We start from the raw sequence: 25,487 nt of genomic DNA on the forward strand, positions 1-25,487 counted from the left end.
TCTTTGCGGTACAGAGGGCCCCTTGAATACAACACTACGGGACCCTTCGTTGTCCTCGGTCAAGAACTGAAGGGCCATGCTGTACTATCGCGGTGTGTTTTCCGGACGTCATTCTGGCGACACGCGGCGGCATCCCCTGGCCGATCTGGAGGCCCTTAGAGGGATACATCATGTCACATTGGTCCGCTCCCTTACGCGGGAGGCCTTCTGACCCGCGCAATTGACCCGAGATCGACACATGAACCGTTACTGACGCAACAACGTCCCTGCTCACCGCGTGGTGTCAAATAATTGGCGCATAGACTCCACTTCGGCTTAACGGAGCTATGCTGAAAATGGCTAGAGGGCCCATCGTTCGGTACTGGGGACTTTGACTGGCACAGGGCTTTTGTATTACCTCAATGTGAGCACTCATCATAAGTTCTTGTTCCGTTCAACTGTCCGAGGGCCCCGACCAACGCGAGAGACACTGCCATTCGGGCTCGCGTCCCCGCCCCTGTTGAACAAATCTTCCCCTGACTGATTCAAGGTCCCTGTTGACACAAAATACCCTGTTAGGCACTGTGGGCCCCGAAATGATACACGAACCGGACCGATGTAAATCGCAGGCCTAGCCTTGTCCCTGCTTGGAAAATGGGCCCCCAGAACTCGGGACAACACGGAGCTGACTGCTCGTTGTTCGTGATCTCTGGCCGAAACAGAGGAACACTGTTTAGGGGGTCCTGACCGTGCAAGAGATGATCGTACTGACATTTGAGATCATAACCCTATGGGCTGTGATCTCAAATGGTGGGGGGGGGGGGGGGGGGCTTTAATGTGATCTACAGCCTGCCCTTCGGACAATTCAGCCATCTCATCGGGCCCTTGATATTTGGTCTCGAGAGATCCTTTGGCCCCTTTTTGGGCCCCCTCTCGAACACCGCCCCGACTCGGTGCCATTTGCATCCACAAGACCCCTGTTCGACGCTGTTGCCCCTAACCGACGCAGGAGCCCCTGATTGTGTCAGGGACCACTAACATTGCAAATCACGGACCTCGTTCCCGTTTCTGCTTGAGAAATGGGTCTCAAGGGCTCAGACGGACATGAAACTGACTGTTCGGTGTTTGTGGCCTCTGACCGTTCTAGACAACCGCTTCGTCTCAGGGATTCCTAAAACGGCGCAAGAGGACCTCTGACTGATATCGCAGGTCACGAGCCCACGGGTCACGATCCTTTACGTGACCTACAGTCCACCGAGCCCACATGCCATACAACCGGGCCTTTGATTGTCGGGTTCAGTGGGCCGCCCGGGCCCCTCTTCGGGCCCATGACACACTTCCCTTGGTCGGCTCGGGGCCTTTGCCAGCACAAGACCCTCTGTTTGGAGCCGTGGGCCCCTGACAGATACAAGGGCCTCGACCAGTGTAAATTACCGGCCAAGGCTTTTTAGCTGGTTGGGAAGTGGGTCCTCAGGCCCGTACCGACACGGAGCCGACTATGTGGTACAGTGGTACCTAACCGACATATAGGCCCATATCGACTCAGGGTCCCCTATCGGCGCAAAGGGCCCTATGGCCACTATTTGAGGACCCGTCTTCGTAGGTTTGGGCTCCTGAATAAGAATCGGACCAGCCCTGTATGCCCTTAGACCCTCCAGTCAGGCCCATGATTAACGGACTGGGTGGACCCTCTGGGCTCTTCAGGCCTCCTCGAATACTGTGTCCGGCCGACTCGGAGCCCTTTGACAACACAGAGGCCCTGCTAGGCACCGTGGGGTCCGAGCAATGTAAATCGCTGGCTCCGGCTTTATCCTTGCTTAAGAAATGGGCCCCATAGGCCCGTGCCGCCACGGAATCGACTGTGCGTTACTGGTGGCGTCTTATCGAAATATAGGCCCTGATCAGCTCAGTGGGCCCTTGATCACGGCGCAGGGCCCTCTGGCTGGCATTTGAATCCCCGGCCCGCAGGGCCGGGGCCCCCGAATGAGACCTCTCGCCGGCTTTTCGGGCCCTTCAGGCCCTCAAAGCAGAAAAATGGTGCTGATCCGTCACATTATGAAATGCATTGATGGAAAAGATTTAATCGTTCGCACATGAGCATCACCCTGGGAACTTCTTACGGAGTGCGCTCCAGGCGAACCTTTTTCCCAAGCAGGCATAGGCAACGCGCCTTGCATCCCACCGATCATCCTTGCGCACGTATGCGCACCCTGTGTGATCTTGCGCGCGTATCAAGCTGTGTGATCTTGCGCACGTATCAAGCCGTGTGATCTCACGCACGCATCAGGGTGTGATCTTGCACGCCACCACCTCGCCTATGGCCCCTGTCAAGTGACCAACGCTGACCCGCCAGCAATGAATATGGGTAAAAAGGTATACTGGGCTAAGAAAATGCAGAAAATATCTCTTAACTGCCGGCACACCACGTACCTGAATATATCACCACCGCATTCTTGTTGTACCACGTAGTGCCATGGCAGTACCTCATGCCTATGCTTAATCACACCAGTTCTTATATATATATATATATATATATATATATATATATATATATATATATATATATATATATATATATATATATATATTATGCTGGTTTGGAAATGCTGGCGGATTTCTCATAAGGTAACACCTGGATCCATTAAAAGATGAACTGCAATACACGGAAGCTTCATAAATATAAAGCGACCGGTATTAAGGGATACGACTTTTATAATATTGAATGATTACTTTCTGCAAACACCATACTGAAAGAACATTGCACGAACATCACGAGCATTTCGGCCACTCTCACGTTCTGGCCCCTAAAACGCGGTGCTACTGTAGGCCCTAAGGGCTGTCCGGAGGACGAGCGGCCAAACGGCAGTGTTTCGGTGACACGTGCCGAGCAAAGGAAAGATAATGGCCGGCAGGCGTGAGTGTTACCAACGACTAGTGAACTATTTCTGAGCTTCTATAACTAATCTTTGCTGCTCAAAGGGCATGCCAAGTTTTTTATTTATTTCATTTCTTATTTTATGCCATTACCCAAGAACAGGTAACTAGGAGTGCCCCTCCATTAATCCCAGCGACGCATAAAACCGTACGTTAACACCAGAAAACATAAAATCAAGTCGCGGCACTCCCAACTAGAAGATGAAACAACGTAAAGAAGCAGGCGAAGAGGTGGTGCAGATCCGAAGGAATTGTGTTATGTGACGGGCAAGGCAAAATCATAGATGAGAAGGCTTGAAGTAGTCATTGGCCAAAGTCAGCTAATGACGGCCCCCTATAACCGTCCAATAAGCTACAACCACTAAATTAACCGTGTTAGTAAGGGTTGTACAGTCATACAAGTCGGAGGGGGCAATTACCTGGTCATTTTCGTACTGGGTTTAAGCTGGACATCCAGGGAGTCCACCCAGCTAAGCAGAGCTTGTTGATGGGAGAACTCCCGGAGCCAGCGCCGTAAATTTGGGTACATATGCGTGACTTTAACTATATCAAAACTTGGTTATAGAACATGAAGGAGGTCAAATATGAAGTGCATTGGATATGTGCAGCGCAAAGGATTGCAATATCTTCAAATATGTTGGTTGCGTTAATATGTATTCACGAAATGCTTGCGGATGATGTTCTTAACGATGGTTTTGATGCAGAGATATCAGTAATTCTTGGAAAATATGAAACCATAATGTCGTTCCATAGTTTAAAGCCAAGGCAAGATACTGAAAATAGTCTATAATTACGATCAGAGGAGGGTTGGTCTAAATTTTTTACTCGTCTCATATCCATCCCATTTGATTCGTAGAGCTTGTATGTTAAATTGAATGATGCAGGGAGCTTTGAGGTTACAAATGTGCGCATCACAATAAGATTTGGGATTTAGCGATATCCGATGATTTCAAAATTTTGCATCGTTTAAAGAATGGCTCTGAGCTTTGTGGAGGATACACATTTTGTATAAGACCTACAGCTTTTTTTTGCAAACTTACCGATCTAGTTGAGAAGTATCATTTACGCCCCACATCAAGCAGCAGTAATTGAAATAAGGAAGAATCAAAGTGTTATAGAGTAGATGTGACGTTGTCTTATCAATAAAGAGCCTAACCCTACTTATTATTCCAATATTTCTACTTCCTATGCTTGCAAAAAAATTAATGTGGCTTGTAAATTTAAGGGATTTGTCAATGATAACACCAAGGTATTTGATTTATTTTTTTCTTCAATAGGTGAATTATTAATTTGCACATTTAGTTGGAAATGCGAAGAAAGGGTAGTGTAATGCAGCGTAAATGTTTTTGACACGTTCAGGGAAAGGAAATTAGCAGTAAACCAGCAGTTAAGTTGCTCATGAACTAAGCGTCAAAGCGTCAAGGTCCCAAGTCCTCGTTTGTCTGCTCTTTCTCGGGCGAACGTCACGGCTCGGCAGCAAATTCTAATATCCTGGGATCCGTGCTGTCTTTTACTGATGCTTAAATTCTACTTTAAAGTTCGCAGTTGTTGCACCATGATCCATCGCCGTGTATCAGGCCACCATGATTTAACTTGGTAGTGTATATGCTCTCGGCAACGCGCTTCTCCGAGGTGTTAATTTGATTGGTCCCGAACGCTACGTTTCATTTTGCCTTCATGCCAATCATTGGCAGAAATTATAAAAGAGCTTATATGTGAAGTTCTTCCATGCGCATTTTCCTTTCAACTAATTCATACACATGTGACAAAACCACATATGTGTAAGTGGCTGCTAGTGCCCTGCACACGCGGGGGGGGGGGAGTACTCGAGGCTGACTGGATTTGCATGGACTTTATCCGAGGACCACTAGTCAGCGCTACCCTATGACCCTGCAATTCACTCGATGACAAATATGCATTCACCTGTTTGTATAGCCTGTCTATGCACGGTAGTTTCACATAAACCCACCTTGTTTGTTTCGATTTTCTACGACTTCATCCCGAATCTGACGCATTTTAAATCAAGAGCGTACTGCATAAACGGCGGGCACCATTCGGGTGCTCTAGATATCCACTTTCACGCAAAAAAAGTTAATTTTTTGCGGGACGTCGCCTACACGACTGGGGATCAGAAGACCCACACACCTCTGGCCGTATCTGTGATAAGAGGACCGCTTCCTTAGTGGACATGGAATGGGCCGAATTGTGATGCAGTATGATGAGGGAAGGAAATGAGCCGAGTGTCCAATCTGTACCTCCTGGTGAACTTAAGGTCTATTATTTTCAACAAATTTCCAACTCAGAAGGCCGAAACACCACGAGCGCGAAGCCTTTCTTGCTGATATAAACTTTCCACTTTAGTCAAAGCGCCGACCGCGTTATCTTTTGTTAAGACAGCCATCCGTTGACCCGTCTGGTCGCCAGCTTATGCCTATGCCTTTCTTGGCATCGGATAACAAATCTAAGTGGCCGAAATCCGGGGAGAGAAATTAGGTTTTAGGGTGGGTAAGATCAGCTTAATCGGCTCAGGTCCCCATAGCCGATTTTAGAAAGTGACCCCCCTCCCTGTCTAGGGAGGTCAGACATAGAGCGCGAGCCGGCCATGTGTTGTCCGTCTGTCGGCTGATTATGAGGTCTTCGAAGTGTACCACCAGCACGCCCAGCCAAGTCAGGAGCGTCGCTGACGTGTGAGGAGTCGCCCCGTCCAGCCAAGTCAGGAGCGTCGCTGACGTGTGAGGAGTCGCCCCGTCATGCTGGCACCAGATGTTTTCCTTTTTGCCCTGGAGCCTAGCTCCAGCTGCCTCCAGAAGCATACTGACGTCCGCTTCTTATTGACCGTGGCCGTGGAGTCGTCAGCACACTGGAGACAGACGTGACCAGCAAGGCCGCTGGAACTCAGGCACACCACGCTCTCACCTTAGGCTCTGCGCTAGGCTGTCTGCACGGTTTCTGACAGCTCCGAGCACCACATCTAAAAGTTTGGATGTGTGCATTGTCTAATTCAGGTGGATGAGGGCTCCGTCGCTGAACCAGGCTCAGCTCAGACACCCAGGATCGGCCTCCGTCTTCGTCTTTAGCCAGGGCTCAAGTGTCGCAAGCAACATGCCGCTGTTTATTGGCTTCTGTCAGCTTCTGTTGGATGGCCATGTCATAGGCATAATTTGAGGTCGTTTTCCAGAAAATGCCATACAGTTGTGTGACTAGTGCTGACTTCCTGGGCTACTCTTTATATGCCTTTGATTGGTCCTTGGCGGTGAAAGACCTGAGTTTTGCTATGCCCACTGCCGTTTTTACCGTATCCACACACCTTTCACTCTCTTTTGGCTCCGCAAAGACCGTTTGAGCGACGTACAGGGTTTTGCGAATAGCTCTGGGCTGCATTTGCGTTGCGACGCTGGAACCCGTAGACCAACGCAGGCTAACTTTTGCTTTTTACTCTGGGCTGCGCAGCTCCATGATGCCATGGGAATCTGGGGCACACCAACTAAAACTTAAGTGCAAATTTCGGATGTGTCCGGTGGCCAAAATCTGTTGGGCGGACTTCATTGCACGTCCTCTAAGGGAAACATTTCGGTACATCTCCTCCTTCACGAAATCGAAATTATCCTGCGATTTATGATTTGTCCACTTTTCAAGGAGTGCATCACAATAAGACGGGGCATGATTGCAAAGAAAGCACTATTGCAGTTGGATATATTACTGCCAAGGTTAAAGGTAAACATGGAAACCAAGTAATATGCTGCGTTGAAATACAGAAAACTCGGCGCCAAGAACGGAAAATGAGCATGCGTGCAGCGGTCGCTGGAGAATATTTAGTGACATGAGAAGGGTGATGTGAGGCATCTCCTCCCCCTGCAAGGGGCAAAAGACAGCGATGTGATGTAATTCAGAAAAGGCATGCCCGTTGGCGGCATGCACTAATGCTAGGTGGTGCTCGTGTTCACATCTTAACATAGGTCGTGCAGTGGCATGGTTTGCTTGTCCTAAACTGCAGGCAGGTTGTGCAAAAATGGGGACAAGGATTTCGGGTGAGCATTTTCCTTTGTGAGGCTGATAATGTTACGTGCATTGGTGTTTGGAATGCGCCAACCACAGCAACAGAACATAAAAGTGACGCACGAATAGCGGCACCAGTGTAAATCCCGGGGTGTAAAAACAAATAATAATGGTAATAATAATGCAAACCAACCAAAAACCCCAGGACACGTACTATCGGACGAAAAGAAGGTGCACGTGCTTGCGTGGCATGAAGGCTTGCCACACGGATATAAAATCAGGATATTTTACTTTTCACTTGGCACGTTTGCAGGGATGAGAAAGCCTCCACAACTTGATAGGGAGTGCACAAGCACACTGTTGTACCAATCTATGAAACGCAATAGTGCCAGTGCTTAACTCGTGTTTCCCAAATGTCTGGTGTCAAGGTAATGCCAAGCATACAGAATACTGTTGGCCGATGAGCCGTCCTTGCCTCCTGTTTCCTTTTACACGAAAGCCCTCGCTTTTTTCCTTTCGGCGACACGTTAAGCCCCGAACGCGCCGTGCCATGACATGGAAGATAACTCCTATCCTGTGAAGCATTACACCGAGCCGGCGGCCCGGCTGCGGTATCAGCCGGAGCATCTCGCCCTCGCAGCACGCGCCGTGCCGTAATCGATCGGCGTCGGCGGTCGATCAGGCCCGTCACGCCGCCGCCGCCGCCGCGCCAGCTGAGAGCGCCGCTCGCCGCCCGGCGCTTACCTCCGTCCTCAACGCTCCCGTCGGCGCCCTCTGCCGGCCGTTCTCGCCTGTTAGCACCTGGTTCAGCCCGCCGCGCTCACATGGCCGCGGCAGTCGGCCCCGGTCAGCACAGGTCACCGGCTGCTGCTCCGCGCGCGTGCCGTCGGCGCCGCCGCCGCCGCCGCCGTGTCCACTGCGCTGCCCCAGAGCGGGAGGCCGCATCCCCGGCTCTCGCTGCTCAGATGGGCCGGCACGCCACAATAGCGCCGGCCGAAAATCGATACGTGCGCATGGCGAGTGGCAGCGGCGCTGCGGCTCTCCCTGCCGCTCCCCTCGGCGGCCGGCGTCGCGGCGGAGAGCTGGCTGATCTGTCAACAGACGCGAGCGGCGCGGCCGCGCGGGTGCGGCGCGCCGCAGCCGCCGCCGAGGCGCACCAACCTGCGCCGGGGAGAGAGCGTGCCGGGCGCTGGGGTGCGGCGCCTCGGCAGCGCATCTGACGGGATGTGCACCAGGAGAAGAACATGCGGCTGCCGGTTGTAGGAGTGCCAACAAACTTAGAGAACGCAGGCGACCCGGTTTCGATGGCGTGGGCCCGTTGGCGGGTGGGAGTCTACGCGGCGCGCCGCGCAGGCCGGGTCGGCAGCGGAGCTCACGAGCTGACGGCAGGCGCACACACGGCGCTGGTGTGGTCGCGCACGGCGTGTCTCCCAGTATCAGCGATGCCGCAAGACGGAGATCACTTACATACTTTTTGAAGCGCTGACAGACAGCATGACCCATTTTTTCATTGGACAACCACTGAAGAGAGCAGCAGTTTGAGCACGATGCCTTTCGGGACAAGCTGACTTGCCACAGTCAGTGGTACTTCACCACGCCGACGGCTCCCCACCCAGAGCGCGCAGACTCCACGCAGCGGCGATGCATGACCGTCGGAGGACCAGCGCACTCAGGTAACCGTCGCCGGGCGCGTGTATCAATTCCCCAGACACCACGTGATTTCTGCTCGAAAGAACTGTAAGACCAGCGAAGTTCCCGGGCTGTCCAGCTGATTGTCTAAACTTCCTTCCACCGCTATGCTAAGATACACGATTGGGGTTAAGTGTACAGTGAAGAGCTGTTCGTATTTAACAAGGCAGTGGCTTTGAGGCCGCCTGGTTCTACCAAACTCCAATTCGTCATATTCCAATGAGATCCATGCAGCGCATTACGTGTAACGTAGTGAACGACGCGCATATGTCACGCCATTCAATGGTTACTTCATTAATCTCTTGCAATGACAGGCGGCGTTAAGTAGTCGGCTGCTTACATCTGCGAGCTGCATAAGCCTGGCGAGCGTTAGCCCCTGTCATAAGCTACAACACGGCGTCCTGTTTACTCTCACACAAGGATGATTCAGCCTCATTTTTATCTACCGAAAGCAGGATACCAACCAGCCTCAAGATGACTTCTGCGGGGCAATCTTAACCGTATGCCAAAATATCTATGTGCGGCAGCGTAACTGAGAACCACATCCTCATCACAAACTTTTTATATAGATTGGAAAAAACTTTCGATCTTAGACCATCTCTAACTCTTGAGGACATTAAGAACGCTGTGCAGGTCGCATGTGGAAAACGTTTTTAATATCGAGGAGTGCAGGCAGGGATGTGGCGCCATTTGAAATATGAGGAAGACCCAAGTACGTAAGCATATCCCCAATATAAAGGACGTTTGGTGACGAAAGGGGTGTGGTTTGTCATTGCGCTGCTGTATATGTTCGATAAGTCTGAGACAAGCACTCCGCCATGTGAAATCTCCTGAGCAAAAAAAAAAAAAAATCTCGCGCACCTACGTCAACCCTCTAGGCTCTATTTAATAGCCATCCGACAAAAGAAAGAGAGAGGCCAAGACGACTGAGTGTAGACAGGATGCAACTTGACATAAGCTACAATGATCATACGTAGGACGCTCTTCACATCTAGGAGTATACGCAAGAGGACGGTGGCAACTAATCTTGCCCGCTGGCGCTGTGGTCTGGGCGAAATGTGATTAGCTCGTCGCCCAGAGACACTCGACGCAAGTCCCATAGCGAGCGCATTATTTGGCCCAATTTACACTAACGTCAAATGGCAACCGGCCGACCTAGGTCAACCCAGGCCTAGGGTGCCGCACCACAGCATCGTGAGGCGCGTAATTCCCCGCAATCAGAGATGTAGTTTCCCTTTCAATTGGGAAGGGGAGGGGCTTCAACCCTCCAACTTTGGGAGGAAAGAGGACCAAATCTGAAGAGGTGTTTCTTGGCATAATTTAGGCGTGCGTTGGGCCATTTTTCATTGTCCAGCCCCCAATTCATCTTAAACGTCCATGCCCCTGCCCGCAATCCTACTCGTAATGTGATATATATATATATATATATATATATATATATATAATCACATGTGCGTGTATGTGGTTATCTACACACATATAACAATATATGAGGTAGGCTTATTTGCGTATCCAAAATGGTTTCACACGTCAAAACGGAAATTCTCGGAAGAAACGTGAATAACTACCACACCCACACTGAAATTTACTGCTCAGGTAGGCGGCGGGGGAGGTAACATGCCGTTTTTCAAGTCTTCTTTGGAGGTGGCAAACAAGGAACATGATGCATGTTGCTGGCATCGCACAGGTACAATCTCTGCTGGCCAGAGGTCGAATTTTAATGATCATTTATTGAGACTTCCTGCGACAATGATGGAAGTCATGTGCTATTCTAGCGACTAATTCTCACCATTGCGGTTATTTGTGCTTCACTGTGAGCGCCCGTGGAAATAATCGCTTGCGGCAGGCTTTCCGTGGTAGGAAATCGTGTTACAAGTTCAGCAAAAACTGCATTCTCGCTTTTTATGGCACAACTGATCCACTTGATCGCGCCGTTTGTTGACTCCAAGTTTGTTTACCCATTCTCACAAAAGCATAACAACAAAGTTTATGTGGCTTTAAACCATGTACTAAAAATAACGGTTACAATAATATATATATAATATAATATAATTCGTATTAACACTAACGGCCTAACACACATAACACGTCAAGGGGAAAATATTTCCGTCAGACGACAAGACAACAACGGGTACAAAAGGCCCCCAAATCGGACGATTCATATACAATCTTCATATACAGCAGTACCACGAAAATCGGCATCGGCTTTGGCGGCGCCCTCTTACGGAGGCTTGTCCCAGGTCAAGGACGTACAGAAAATCACGATGGCGCCCCTAGCTTGGGGCGATTTGGGGAAAAATTAAACCAGTATATGTGGATCAGCGATGAACATTGCCAGAACGAACCGTGCCCCTCCCTCCATGCAGGAGTCAAGTTTCAGACCCCAGAAAGCACCAAGAAAATTACGCTTGAGGACGCGGTTTCTTGTTTCCACAGCGTCTGCAAACGGAGATGCACGAGACCATATGGCAAGCGTGCCGCTCCATTTTGGTGCCGCGTCCCGTCCACACTTAACATGGCGAGTCCACCTTTGAAGGTACACGCCTACGAAACGTCTTTCAACCCATCCAACAGCCGGCGACTCAAAAGTTGGCCTCAAAGGCCGTGGAAACACGTGACGAACCTTCCGCGCGACACATTGCTACCACGACCCTTCGTCGAAGCAGGTCTTCTGGTGCACAGACGCAGGCAGTTATAGCTGCCGGCTGACGTTCAATCTTTCACGCCTTTTGCTTTAAAGGAGCGAGCCCCGGCGGCTTCTGTACCGAAATATCCACAATTTCAGCCAACCAGCTTAAGTGTCACGAACTGGTCTACCACAACCCACCACTGGAAAAATCGCCACTGCTCAACATCACAATCGCAGTGCGCATCACAGCGTTTCACAACATTGCACGGCACGTCCCCTACTGGACACTGCCACGTCCACATGCCCGCCGCCTCTGCAGCCCGCGCAGCGAGCAGTGCCGCCTTCACCGCAGAGCGCGCGCCACCTGCCGGCGGCCGGCGGGCGCACGAGCCGGGCGGCTGTGGTCACGTGGCGCCCGGTCCGTACATGATCTCGCGCTGGAACTGCTCGCCGGTCAGCGTGCCGTCGATCGCCTCACAGTCCGGGTTGAACACCGAGTAGGCGCTGGCCTCATCGGGCCGGCGGCCGCGCGTGCCCGTGCTGCAACGTACCGGCGGCGTCAGACTCTGCCGCCGGACCGGACACGGCCGGACACGGCCAGGCACGGGCCGAGCACCGCCAGTCAGCCGTCCACACGCGCCGGCGGCGTCAGACTCTGCCGCCGGACCGGACACGGCCGGACACGGCCAGGCACGGGCCGAGCACCACCAGTCAGCCGTCCACACGCGGTCATACGGTCCGATGAACTGAGACTGGGCGGTGCGGAGGTCTGACGAGCGACTGGCACACAGCCGGCCACGTCAACCTCCGAGCCTTGTGCGGTCTATCACATTCTACCGTGGCCACAAACTGCCGTGGCCGGCTGAACAATCACATCTCGATTTACCCGACATGACACCGACATACCTACTACATCTGATGAGCTCCGAAGAAGGAAATACAATATAAATACCCTGCTGCAGGATGACATGGCTTTTCGTACATCACGTTCAACATATAGCGAAACAAGCGGGCGGCCGCAAGCTTGACAAGATTTGCAGGAAACAAACTGCACCGCTCATTTCCATGATTGTATGCATGGCAAATTGGGGTCAATGACTCTATATCCCAGCAACAAGTCGCTGAAAACGAAAGCCGTGCCAAGTTCTCGTTTGATCACATTTTGCTCAATAGGTTTCCCCCTGCAATGTTTTGGTGGCGGACCCGATGACACCCAGCAGCGGCCGAGACGCCGCGGGCCCGCCAGCCTTACCTGAAGTAGATGATGGGTATGGCCGTGACAACGACGAACGCCGCTCCGAACTGGAAGTGGCAGCTGATGGCGAACAGCGTCAGGTAGAGGCCGACCTTGCAGACCAGTATCGCTCGGTCCAGCCAAGAGCTGGCGCTCGGCGGCGTCTGATCAGTCGCCGGCGCCCTCGCCTGGTCTTCTAGCGGTCCTGGCATGACGGAGGGTTCATACTGGGCTGGTCTATTGCGGCGGATCAGGCCGGTCGTGGCACGATATACCTCCGAGAGCCACTCTTTACGCTTCTCCGCCTCTCTCTGCCTCCTCTTTTCAGCCCGGTAAGCCTCAAGCTTGGCCTCCATTCCTGACAAAATAAGGAACTTACTAACTCGGTCTGCTTTCAGGCACGAGCCATATAAGCTCATATTCTTGAAGAGATCTAAATTATTTGCTTTCAAGGATACCGGCTATAATGTTCAGGTGCCGACGATGTTGACAAAACAGGAGAAATGGCAGTTGCAAAAGAACGCTGAAAACTTCAGGGTATGGTGCTGGTCTCAGGGTGATCGGTGATTCTGTGCCACAGCTCGCCTGCGATGGCCTTTTTGCAAGCAAGACCCGATAACAAATCTGAAAGCTCCAGCTCACAATGATAGTTCATCGACCTCAGTGATACCGACCTTAAGATTTTCCATGTGGGGACCAATCCCATACACTTGACAATGGCACAGAGTATGCATTCACGAATCAGACAGCGACTGAAGCACAAGCTACAGTGGGCGCAAAACGACCACTGCAGTCGACGCGCCCGAAAACTCCAATGAACAACAAGAAGCATAAGCTACAGCAATGCATAACAATAGAGACGTTGCAAGCATACACCCTCCTAAACGTAGGGTGACTATGCCACAGCTTCATGAATCCTCCCGAAATCTCAGCAGTGTGACTATGCAACTGCTCTACGCAAACCAAGTGGCTGCGTGGCAGAAGCTGCACACACTATAAAGGCTGGGGTGGGCAACAAGCTTAAGTGGAGCCGGCCTAAACGCCCTTGGAAACGCTCTTCTGCGACTGTTTAAACACCGGTGGTCCGACACACACGTGATCCGCGGTCTTCTCTGCCTAGTACATGACATAAGCCCATCTAGGCAGGAAGGATAGGAGGTATGGGCAAGAGCCACACTACCTCAAGGAGGAACAGAGGCATAGAGGAGCCTTCCTCAGTATTCTTACAGAGTAAACTGTAAGTCGGTCGCTGCGTCCTTGACTGGGCCTGTACACTTGGCCAGTTGGAGCAGAGCAGGGCAGGATGGGGTGGGAGGGAGCCTGTTTGCTGCAGATACACAGGTAAATGACCATGTAAGTGCCATAAATGTCAATGGAGATGTCAATGTCCTAGTAATATAGCATTAAAATAACCATTCCGCATCTGAATAGGGGTTTGAACTCAGCCAGCTATTTCCATCATCATTCCCTGCAGTTCAAAACCATACCATTTTCAAGGCTTCAAATCCTTTTCATTCTAAGCTTTATGCATGCCAGCTTTTGCAGTCTGTTATACACCATCTATGAGTACATCAGCCAAATATGAACGAAACCACAGAAACAACACACAAACATGCTACATCATTGGCCTTGATGTACTCTCAAGAATGTGGCCACTCTAACATTCCATCCATAAAAGGTACTTGGCTAACAGCCAGATGGTGCAGCTGTTCAAATAGCACATACAGTAGGGAAATACTGGATATATTACAATACTGCATTCATTTTCAGACAGGCTACACAGACACAACAGTTAGGTAATTCAGAGTTAGCTCAGCAACAGCAAAATGCAGGATGATGTTCACCCATATTAGATAACCAGTTCTACAACATTTCTGCACTTGGAATGGTTAGTTTAGGTAGGTAGCTGTGTGCTTCTACAATTCCAAGATCTCCCTTGGATCTTTGAAAGACCATCTTATAGGTTCCAGCAAAAAATTAAACTACTATCACTGAGAAAACATGGAGTTTCTGGACAAAATGTAATGAGAACACAGTAGAAGTCACTTTTCCCATCGATCCTATGCAAAATTCAGAATTTCAGTGAAATTTAAAACCATTAAGAGCTTTGGGAATCCAGACATCTGGGTGTAGTGTATAGAAAATTACAACAGTGGCCACAGTCATTTAGATAAACACTGATAAAATTCACCCCCTGATGTTCACAAAAATGGTTTTATGCTTCATAAGATTGAATAACTTTTTACACTAGGCAAAATCATTTCCAATGACCGCCTGATATCCTTATTCAACCATTACGGCATGCTACAATCAATGACAGCCGTTTATAGCATAGGAATATATAACGCTTGAACACCAGGCGAGGCCTTGCTTCCTCCTGTGATTAAATTACATGGGTCGTTTGGCTACAGGGCGCCCATTGTTCGATGCACAATAGCACAGAAGCTACAATATTACACAGGATTCTCGAAAGCGCAATCGGGGGCCAGAGTCGCATCTGGTGCCGTGGCTACATCTAGTCAAAAACGCAAACAAGCAGCGAGTGAGGCGGGTGTCACAGTAGCGCATTTACCGTCACATTCTTTTTGTGTGTACTAATTTGTTGTACCGTAATATCAAACAACCTGCCAAATATATGACGTCAAACAAAATTCGTTGCTATTTAATTTGTTTATTGCTATATATATTCCACAAAATTTAAGGTTTATTGATTTTAATTATGATTACTAGCATTATCTAAGTGATATGTTACTATGAATTTGTATTATGTTTGTGTTTTATGTTGACGTCAAATGAAGACATTTAAGCATTTTCCATCTCGTAATTCAAATGCTAAATAATAACAGCCATGCCAAGAGCGAGGGGGCTGTGCTGAGGCGCGCGATATCAGTACGGAGTTAAACCGAGCGGAAAATGTGATTGGAGGAACAGAACTCCTACTAGGCCGTAAGTGCATTAAATTGGTGTTAGTTTTTAGTTATATCGGAGCTTCTTTCTCTCCATGCTGCCTGCCCTGGGACTTTTGAGAGCGTTTACATGCTCGTCTCACTCAGAGCGTAATTTGTGCGCCAATTTTTTTTATCTTTCCTTGGGTAAGGTTCGTCTGCACATGTTCTTAGGCACAGTAGGAGGAGGGTATTCTGTTAGATGGTGATCAAAGTGTTTTGAAGGCAGATAATTTTTTGATTTTTGTGGGGTAATGTCTGCTCAGGCACGGATGCAAATGGCACTAGAAACTGGCAAAATATCTTAAAACTTTAGGTCCAATACCACAGGTTTCCCATTTTAAGAAGAAGCGATGGTTTTATTTCTCATGCGCACCTGTATTTCAGTTGTGACCAAATGAACAATTCATTTTGGGGACACTGCCAATCTGCATAAAATCCATCCCCTGTGCTGCAACATTAGTTTGCCAAACCTCACCCCTGTGACTTTGCTTGTATCATGGCACAGAGTTATCACTCTTTGGGGGGGTACTTTGTTTGAATACTATGCTGGACATGCCCACATAACATATTTTTGGCAGTCTGATGCTTATGTATGATGTATGTCATTATTTTTGGGGATTGCATTTTGTGATAGCATGTCATGAGTTATGTTTATGTTCTCTGTCATTGGAAGCACCCATGTATACCACTTGCGATACATTAATAGCATCCCTCCAAAGTTCTACCCTTCTCACAAATGCAGTGCTCTGTAATTATTCTTGCACAGACCTTGCAACTGAGGTGTAGACACAACACATATAAATTGTTTTCCCCGAGTAGATAAATATCCATGCTGATTATGAGCACTACAGAGATTTTCAGATTTAATCCATTGCTTGGTATGGTTGCAACTTGCACTAAAGATTGTAAAGTTACTGCTACCATACCTGTGGCATGATCACCTCATGTTGTTAGCCAGTAGCTACCTTTTAGCCAGACCTTGGACTTTTTCACATCCTGAGAGTGCCCTGCTCATTTGATTACTATTCTCTGGGGTGGCCAGACACCTGCTTGGCAACTTGATCTGCTCAGTACTGGTAGGTTGATCTTGACTCTTGGGTGAGAAGCAGTGATGCAGCACGATGCCTGCCTAACAGAGGGCTTTGGCAGCTGCTTGCCTCCTAGCTGGCCAAATTTTGGTCCACTAGCTCCAACCATGCTAATGAAACTAGGTAGCATGTATTTGTCTTACTTTTTATGACCCAGTATGTGGATCAGTGTGTGTTTGTACTACCAGCACTGTTGAGCCTTTTGATCTTGCATAACTTTGATTATAATTGCCTTGTAGAAAATGTGATGTTTTGATAAAAGAACTCAACCTGGCAAAAGAAACATTGCCTTAAGCTGAAAGCACAATATCCACACACAGTATTTTGTGTGTCATACAGCCCAATGCAACTACCTGATTTCATAACATCTAGGGTAGTATCTGACCCATGTGCCCACTGTGCAGTCATCTGTGAGCATTCACTGCATACCAGCCAGCCGCGACCACAGCCACCCAAGATGGCAGGCCTGCCAGAGCAGTACCTGAGTCCGCGGCTGCCAGCTGCTGAACCTGAGGAGCTGCCGCCCGACCCCGAGCCGGGCCGGGACGGTGGTCGGGCCGGCCGCCGGCCGGAGGGACGCGCCCCGGCCGAGGGCGTGGTGGCCGGCGCTCGGCCGCGACCGCACCGCCGCCTGGTGGGCATCTTCGGCCACCAGGCGGGGGACGGCGCCGTGACGCCGCCGCCGCCGCGGCCGCCGGAGCCCGACTCTGGCTGCGAGGAGCCGCTCTGGCCGGCGTCGGTCGAGGCGCCGCCGCCAGCCGAATGGGCCGCCCACGGCCAGCGGCGGTCTGCTGCCGGTGACGGCCAGGCAGGCACGGCCCGGCCGCCGCCGGCGCGGCGCCGCTGGCGTCGGCCCGCGCCCGCTGGCTGGTGCTCGGACGACTCAAACGCGGCCGAAGGCACGCGGCAGCGGCTGCGGAGCCGCGAGATCGCCGACGACGCGTCGGCCACGTCGGTGGACTCGGAGGCGGCGCCGCCGGCCGGCTCGCGCGGCACGTCGCCGTCCGTGCTCTCCGTCTCAAGCATCGCGTCCAGCAGACGGCTGGAGTGGGACGCGGCCGCCGACGTCGGCTATGAGGCGACGCCGCCGCTGCGGCCGGCCGACAGCCTCAGCACGCTAGAGCGCATCGCTATCGGCAGCTACGCGGCCGTGCTGCGCGCCGAGCCGGAGGGCCGGCCGCGGCCGGCGCCGACCGCGCCGCGCCGCCGCCACCGGCCGCTGCTCAGCCGCGCTGGTCACCGCCAGGAGACGATCGCCGAGGAGGCGGAGCGGCGCAGTCGCGGCTCTCACGAGCCGTCGCCGGCGCTGGAGGGCGCTGACGACGCCGAGCGACGGCCGGCCCGGCGGCGCGGCTCGCGCGACGGCTCGGCCAAGGCGCGCCGCGCTCACAAGCGCCCCACGAGCGGCGCCTCGCCGCTCCGTCGCGAGAGGGAGTCGCCCAGCCGGCGACCGCGACCGCTATCGGCAGAGACGCTGCGCCAGCGCCGCGGCCGGCTTATCACCAAGAAGTCGAGCAGCCTGTCGGAGCTGTCCGCGTCGCCGGGCGTGCGCCGCCGTGACCCGCGACGCCGTGCGCTGCTGCCGGGCGGCATGCGCGACGCCATGACCTCGCCGTCCTCAGGACGGGCCGAGTCCGACCTGGACGAGCGCAAAACCAACGCGCTCTTTTTCACCAGCTCGGACACGCTGGTGGCGCTGCCCGGCAACGTGCCGCTGCCGATCACCCTGTCCAAGGCTGATGCCTCCTCCCAGTCCTCTCCTAACTCCTCCCTCCGCCTTTCAGGCTGTTCCCCGAAGCGACCCTCCCCGGAGCAGACGTCGCGGCAGAGCGTGCAGACGGTGGTGTTCGCCGGCGAGGGTGCCGACGACTGCGGTCCGGCGCGGCCGCCCGACTCGGACCGCAGCGGGGCGGCCGGCGCCGTCACCTCGGGCACCTCGTCCCTGGATCAGCTGCCGACGCGCGGCCCCTGCCAGCCGCCGGCCATGTCCTGCGTTGAGACGTCCGAAGGCAGCTGCTACTCGTCCGTGTACGCTGCCGGCCAGTTCCTGTCGTCGACGGCCCGGGAGTCGGCCACCGATGTCGCCTGGGGCGGCGGCCTGGGCTCGGCGGGCGGTGCCACCGCCGCCTACGGTGGCGCCACCTCGACCGGCGGCGCCGCCTCTACCGACTGGGAGGCGTGCGCCACGCAAGTAACGGAGCGCACGCGCACGGCCACCGAGGACGGCGAACGGCACGTGACCGAGGTCAGGGTGCGCCGCTCGCCGGGCGGCTTCCAGGAATCCGAGTCCTTCCAGGATGCCGTCGAAGCTAGCAGTTCGGAGCAGGTGAGTAATCGCGAATGTTCGGGTCCTGCCCGCGAGCTTAATTCGCGGAGTGGCATGACGCGTTTCCCCGCCCCCGCTCCTGACGCTGGCTGTTGACGCTCCGTCTATGCGGATTGTTAACTTTGCGCACTTTTGCATGTTTTTCTTCTAGCTTGGGGCGGACGCTTCAATCTGCGTCGTGAAGCACCGAATTCTGCTTGACATGTACGACACTCAGGAGCCAGCTGCGTATGCACGGCTCATGATATGAATTTGCGAGATAACGGGAGGGTCGACCGGTGCTAAGAGAGGAGGAGAAGGCTGAGAGGGGGGCATAGCGTGGTTCTCAGGGTGGTTGATGGAACCGCGCCACAGCCAGCCTGTGGTGAGCTTTGCGCAGGCAACACCCGAGAGAAGAAGGCATTAGGCGAGCGTTACCTTTGTCGTGTTGAGAATTAGTGGTGGATGGACAGATCTGTTAGCTGGCTAGCACCGGTGTTGTTGCTGTTGCCGTTAAGGACACGTTTTTGCTTGCACCAATCTCAGTGAATGAACTCATGGCTAAAATATGTTTGTAGCATATCGTGGAATGCAATACTATTATTGCATACGATGCGATTGCATAATTGCGGTGTCGCTGCTCGTAGCTTAAGTGGTGTTTAATTCGGCTGGCGTCGCCGGCGAGAGATTTGTGTACGGCCAGCCAGGGGAAGACATGTACCATCGGGAACGGCGTCCCCATGCCTTTCTTGGCATGTTTGCCGGCAGACGGGTGGCCCGTCCGGCCGGTTCAGGGACGTAGACGGCGCCGAGGCCATGTCGGCCGAGGAGGCGGACCAGCGCGTGCGCGGTCTGTACCGGCGGCTGCGCGGCGCCGACCACTATCGCTCGCTGCCGGCGCTGGCCGCCGAGCCGTCGCCGCCGGCGCCGGTCGAGCCGGGCACGCAGGTCACCGAGCACTGGCGGATCCGCCGGCCGATCAACCACTTCGACGCCGAGATGACGGTGGCGGCCATCTGTGACGAGCTGCGCGCCCGCCTGCTGGCTCAGGACGAGTGTCTGGACGAGCCGCTCCGCTCCGACCTACAGAAGTGAGCGTCGGGATGGCGGTGGGGGGAGGGGGGGGGGGGGGGGAAGCCCAAAAGCGCCACGCGAATTGCTGCCGGTCGTCAGGGCAAGCCTTTGAGTCCTCGGGCGCTGAATGGGTGTTGACGCGTGATCTATAAACGAGTCTGGGATGGGGCAATTTTGCCGGAGGATCTGTCAACTTCGGGCTCGATGCCAGGAAGCTGGACCAATTTGAAATCAGGGCGCCGAAGAACTGCTCTAAAGGTGTTGAAAACTTTCCCAGAAGTGATAAGCTTGCATTGTCGTAAGTTGGCATGCGGCAGCAAAACCTTGTCATCTTATGCCACTCTCTTTATGGACAGAAGATAAAAAGTACCTTGTTTCCGGTGGTGTCAGCCAGTCCTCGACATTGCGTTCCTCTGCAATGCGTCGAACCTGCCAGACGCATCAGGCAGCGGGGACAAGCACAATGGTCGTATACCTCCGATCCACATCGTCACGCCGGCCACGTGCGGCCGTGAGCGTAAAGAGCGGGTGCCACGCGCGTGCGGGCGAGTTACAGCCAACGGTAACGGCGTCGACTGTCGGGATGCGGCGTCTCCCCGGGCCGTGTGGCGCGTTACTTGCCACGCCCGTCGCTAACGAGCGGACGGAGGTCGGGCCGGGCTGCACCTGTTGGTAACGCCAGCGCCTCTGACGGCCGGTGTTGTCCCTGCTCGTCAGGTACGTGGACTTCATCGGCGCGGCCTGCCTGGACGCCGAGGACGAGCAGATGAAGCGCACGATGGCCGAGAAGGTGATGCGCCTGCTGACGCAGCGCCAGACGGCCGATTGTGCCCCCTCCAGCCGCGGTGAGGCGCCGACGGGTGACGAGTGGGGACACTGGAGCGGGCAGCGGACGGGCGACCGCGACCGCCATCATGACGGTCCGGCCAGGGCGGCGGTGTGATGGGATGAGCTGGCGGAAGACCGCTCAACCGTCCGCTGACACTGCCTGGCCCTCGCCCCACGTCAGACCCAGGGAAGACTGTCAGAGGCTCGGCCGCTCGGGTGTCTGACCGCTCAACCGTCCGCTGACACTGCTTGACCCTCGCCCCACGTCAGACCCAGGGAAGACTGTCAGAGGCTCGGCCGCTCGGGTGTCTGACCGCTCAACCGTCCGCTGACACTGCCTGGCCCTCGCCCCACGTCAGACCCAGGGAAGACTGTCAGAGGCTCGGCCGCTCGGGTGTCTGACCGCTCAACCGTCCGCTGACACTGCTTGACCCTCGCCCCACGTCAGACCCAGGGAAGACTGTCAGAGGCTCGGCCGCTCGGGTGTCTGACCACTCAACCGTCCGCTGACACTGCCTGGCCCTCGCCCCACGTCAGACCCAGGGAAGACTGTCAGAGGCTCGGCCGCTCGGGTGTCTGACCACTCAACCGTCCGCTGACACTGCCTGGCCCTCGCCCCACGTCAGACCCAGGGAAGACTGTCAGAGGCTCGGCCGCTCGGGTGTCTGACCACTCAACCGTCCGCTGACACTGCCTGGCCCTCGCCCCACGTCAGACCCAGGGAAGACTGTCAGAGGCTCGGCCGCTCGGGTGTTTAAATGGTTACACCGGTCAGGTGTCTGATCGTTTCGCCCGACCTCTGGACTACCGCTGCAGAGGCTCTGACCGGGCCCCAGCGTGGAGGTCTGTCCCACTGCCTCCGCCGAACCTCCTGTATCCGGGTCTGGGGCCGGCCTCGGATTGGTGCGGGAATGTGGCACGCCCCTTCGAGATTGTTACTCAGGCACTTAGTCGCACAGACAGGGTAGCCGGGTAGGGTGGGCACGTTGATATTAGTGTATGGGAGTATGCTGCTCAGATGCCGACGAGCGGACGGTGGACAGTGCTGGTCTACTGAAGCGTTTGTCGAAAATTTATGTCTTTTGTGTGTGACCCGTTGGATCATTTTACCAGTTGTCTCGGGAGGCACGTTTTCGGCGAAGCAAATACAATTTGCACTTTTGTAGCAGCGCAAGTCCAACAGTGCCGTGGGACCCTGCTCTAAATTGCCAAACAGCTGTCGAACCGTCTGGGCTGGGTTGGGCTGGTCTCCCGCTGGGCCGTCAAACTGGCTCTACGGCAAATGCTGTCAGCGTCCGCTGGGGATGTGTGCACGTGGCAGCGCCAGGCTGCCGAATCTCACCGACTGAAGCTGCCGGATTGGCGGCGGTCCGCGCGGGAGCGGGAGCGGGAGCAGGAGCCGCCACCCTCGCCTCCTGCTGCTCCGCCTGCTGCTGGTGATGGGCCTGCCACAGTGGCGCGCCGCGCTCGGCCGCCCCCGCAGTGACCCACGCACAGTACCCCGCGGCTGGATCGATCCCGACGCCTCGCCTCGTCGCAGCCCCGCCGCGAGCCCGCTGTGCGTCCGCCCGCCCCCTCAAGGCACGGCACGGCCCTCTGGGCGCGCCATCGACCACGCTTCCTCAGCTGAAGGCGCCGGCGCCGCGCGTCCGGTGCTGCTCGTGAGGAGCGGCGGCTCGTGCTCAGGCCGCGGCCGTCACGGACCGTCCGGGCAGGGGGCGGGTGCTGGGGCCTATGCGCCAGGGGCTGGGATGTGCGGTCGGGTCTGTTGTGCTGCTGTGAACTGGTTAGGTCAGCTTGTGGGCTCGGTGAGTTTGCGTGCTCTCGCCGGTTTTTGCGAGTTCCTGCTACGGTTCCCTGATGTCTTTTCTCCCCGCTTCCGGAATTGGCGCGGCCGACATAAGTGAATTGCGGAAACAGTATCAGCTTTGAACCATTATTATTAAGGCTCCTTGAATTACAGCCATTAACACCTTTCAGTGATCAGCTTTACGCATTGCTTTTTTTGGCCGCGTTTGATGTTTGAAACGTTACTGAAATTTTAAGAATGCTTGACGTTAAGCTCTCATTCATTGGTGTATCAGGGCTGCCATGTGGTTGTCTTTCATCCCACTTCCTTTTGGACGTGCTTCCTCTCTTACTCTGGCCCATTTCCTCTCCCGTCATTTCTCTCCAGCCTCCTGCCGTTCTCCTGTCAGTCATCACGCGACATCTTCAGCAGCACGCAGCGCCCTGCGTATCAGTGTCCGCAACTGCACACCGTATGCCCCTGCCGACCATGCACACTGTGTCACGGGGCCTCAGGTACCTGCCAGCAGCCGTCCCTGCTGACCGTGCCCTCTGTGTCACGGGGCCTCAGGTACCTGTCAGGAGCTGACAGGTACCAGCCGTCCCCGCTAACCGTACACACTGTGTCACGGGGCCTCAGGTACCTATCAGGAGCTGACGGGTACCAGCCGTTCCTGCCGACCGTACACGCTGTGTCACGGGGCCTCAGGTACCTGACAGGACCTGACAGATACCAGCCGTCCCTGCTTACCATACACGCTGTGGCCCGGGGCCTCAGGTACCTGCCAGCAGCCGTCCCTGCTGACCGTGCCTTCTGTGTCCGGGGCCTCAGGTACCTGACAGGAGCTGTCCCCTGCTGACCATGCAAACTGTGTTCCGGTGCCTCAAATACATGACAGGAGCTGTCCCTGCTGACCGTGCCCTCTGTGTTCGGGGCCTCTGGTACCTGGCAGGAGGCGTCTCCTGCTGACCGTACACGCTGTGTCCCGGGACTCAGGTACCTGACAGGAGCCATCCCTGCTGACCGTGCCCTCTGTGTCCGGGGCCCCAGGTACCTGGCAGGAGCGTTCGGAGCCGAGCGTGCTGTCTCGGGCCCGGTCGGCCAGCTCCAGCCGTGATCGCCGCTCGGTCGGCGACCCCAGGTAACGTGCCGTCGCCGCCGGTGGCCGAGGCTGGTTGTACCCCGCCGTAGTAGCGGTGACATTGGTCGGTGGCAGGCCCAAGTTAGGCGTTATCCCGATATCGCATATGGATATCCTTGTTATAAGCTACTGAGGTAAGCTGTAGTTTTATACTTGATGCTGCTCATATTCTGTATATGAACCCGCACTCGATGGACCGTCAACATATGATGACCTGATAATCAGCTGTTGGATACCTTTTACGACGACCTTGGTTGCCTGGAAGCACCTTTTTGCACCCTGTTATTTGTACTAAACGATGTTGTCACGCCGACAGCATCGTTTTCGTTATCACAAGTAAACGTGACCCTACGGCTAGAGTTGCGACATTTGTGGAACATGTTTGACGTAGCTTTGGCTTATTAGTGAAACCATTTATTGTTGAACTGGGCTGGCAGCCGTTGGTGACATTTTGAACAGTTTATTTTACTGTACGCCGCATAGGTTAACGGAAATGTAGAACTGCGCAGCGCTGCTAGAGCTAGTGCACTTTGCTTCGCGTTTTAGTTAATCGCAGTCATACAACACGAGCGAAGCTATATATCACCCTTGTCAACATTGGAATCTGGTCCTAGAGGGTGATTTTGGTCCATTAGGCGTGACTAATGTTGGTAGTGCCTTACAACTTTCTGGAGCCGGAAGGGGTTTCCCCTTCGTTCCAAACTGCACTATCTGCTGCGGCAAGTGTTTGTAATCGGGCGTATCAGGGTCCGTTTGGTGATAACAGCCTGCCGGGATCCGCCGCGGCAGGGTGCTCTTGGTGATGCCGGGATGCGGGGTTACCTTTGCACGATGCCCCGTTTGTCCGCGCTCACTCAGGGGTGCGGGACGGGCAGAGACTACGACGGCCGCCTGTCATGCAGCCGACTCTATGCACAGCACGCTCGGGCGAACTTAAAATTGGCTCGGAGACACGACCGCGGCTATTACGAAGGGCCACCAGCAGTCCGTCGGCGGTCTGCAGGGCCACCAGCAGTCCGTCGGCGGTCTGCAGGGCCACCAGCAGTCCGCCAGCGGTCTGCAGGGCCACCAGCAGTCCGTCGGCGGTCTGCAGGGCCACCAGCAGTCCGCCAGCGGTCTGCAGGGCCACCAGCAGTCCGTCGGCGGTCTACAGGGCCACCAGCAGTCCGCCGGCTTGTGACTGGCTTCCCGGAAGCCGGCCATTGGGGGCTGGACTCCTTTTCACCGAGAAGTGGACGTTGTTTGTGCGTGTTGTTTCCCCGAAAGTGGTCAGTTTGTATGGTCAGTGGCCTTAGCTCGGGTGTTCGACGAACTGCACAGTGCTATAATGTTATGATCCAACACTTATTTCTTCGAGTTATGGGGTAAAGCGGGGCCGAATATAGTAACTGGGGGAAATCGGCGTGCGAGACCATAACGTGGTTTTGTGCGACTGTGGTTGCGGATACGGCAGTAATGTTGAAATATGAAATGGAAAAGGTGGCAGTTGCTTGCGGTGTTCCTATTTCCTCGTTTATATAGGTCTTGAGTTTGGATATGAGGGATGTGTGGAGAGGAAGAAGGTGAGGACGCCCACATTTTGATTTTAAATTGAATGGGTTTGATGATTTATCAACTGATGTAAATTTACAAACAGCGAGGCGAAACGTTATGACCATTTTATGCCACAAACCTTAAAAAAACAATATTTGTGGGGCAGAGCTTCAGTACTTGCCAGTTACTCTAAATTCTAACCTTAAATGCACAGACGAGAGCGCAGTAGTATGTTGTGCCCTTGGTTTAAATTTTAGAGCAGCTACCAGCTGCTGACGAAAAGTGTCTTTGGTCAGGTTACACAGCTGCTTTTGGTCGTC

General features: G+C 54.0%; 2 protein-coding genes across 5 annotated transcripts; one reads left to right on the forward strand and one right to left on the reverse strand.

The window, feature by feature from the left end:
- Positions 1-10,580: 10,580 nt before the first annotated feature.
- Positions 10,581-14,986, reverse strand: Saysd1 (SAYSVFN motif domain containing 1). 4 transcript variants are annotated; one of them, XM_037237412.1, is made up of 3 exons: positions 14,919-14,986; positions 12,480-12,819; positions 10,581-11,767 (listed from the first exon to the last, which is right to left on the reverse strand). In XM_037237412.1, the coding sequence occupies exons 2-3, from the start codon at positions 12,815-12,817 to the stop codon at positions 11,632-11,634; spliced, it is 474 nt and encodes a 157-aa protein (XP_037093307.1). In that variant the 5' UTR covers positions 12,818-12,819; positions 14,919-14,986; the 3' UTR covers positions 10,581-11,631. The 4 variants fall into 4 exon arrangements, with proteins under 4 accessions (XP_037093307.1, XP_037093310.1, XP_037093311.1 ...); XM_037237415.1 differs by having other exon boundaries at positions 14,854-14,986; XM_037237416.1 differs by lacking the exon at positions 14,919-14,986 and adding an exon at positions 14,733-14,844.
- A 3,654-nt stretch (positions 14,987-18,640) lies between these two features.
- Positions 18,641-24,814, forward strand: LOC119112965 (uncharacterized). The gene is made up of 5 exons (XM_037237269.1): positions 18,641-18,823; positions 19,571-19,893; positions 20,594-20,721; positions 23,544-23,620; positions 24,638-24,814. The coding sequence occupies exons 2-5, from the start codon at positions 19,619-19,621 to the stop codon at positions 24,812-24,814; spliced, it is 657 nt and encodes a 218-aa protein (XP_037093164.1). The 5' UTR covers positions 18,641-18,823; positions 19,571-19,618.
- Positions 24,815-25,487: the final 673 nt, after the last annotated feature.

The sequence above is a fragment of the Pollicipes pollicipes genome, unplaced genomic scaffold (genome assembly GCF_011947565.3).
Source record: "Pollicipes pollicipes isolate AB1234 unplaced genomic scaffold, Ppol_2.1 Scaffold_7261;HRSCAF=8764_pilon_pilon_pilon, whole genome shotgun sequence".
Lineage (NCBI taxonomy): Eukaryota > Metazoa > Arthropoda > Thecostraca > Pollicipedomorpha > Pollicipedidae > Pollicipes > Pollicipes pollicipes.

What these genes read in the sequence shown, in the direction of transcription:
- Saysd1 (XM_037237411.1), bottom strand. Translation starts at nt 12,880, where the DNA reads ATGAGCTTATATGGCTCGTGCCTGAAAGCAGACCGAGTTAGTAAGTTC. An exon ending in ATACCCATCATCTACTTCAG is followed by an intron (nt 11,768 to 12,479) that starts GTAAGGCTGGCG and finishes GGTACGTTGCAG; the next exon opens with CACGGGCACGCGCGGCCGCC.
- LOC119112965 (XM_037237269.1), top strand. Translation starts at nt 19,619, where the DNA reads ATGTCGGCCGAGGAGGCGGACCAGCGCGTGCGCGGTCTGTACCGGCGG. An exon ending in CTCCGCTCCGACCTACAGAA is followed by an intron (nt 19,894 to 20,593) that starts GTGAGCGTCGGG and finishes CCTGCTCGTCAG; the next exon opens with GTACGTGGACTTCATCGGCG. An exon ending in TTGTGCCCCCTCCAGCCGCG is followed by an intron (nt 20,722 to 23,543) that starts GTGAGGCGCCGA and finishes CCGGGGCCCCAG; the next exon opens with GTACCTGGCAGGAGCGTTCG.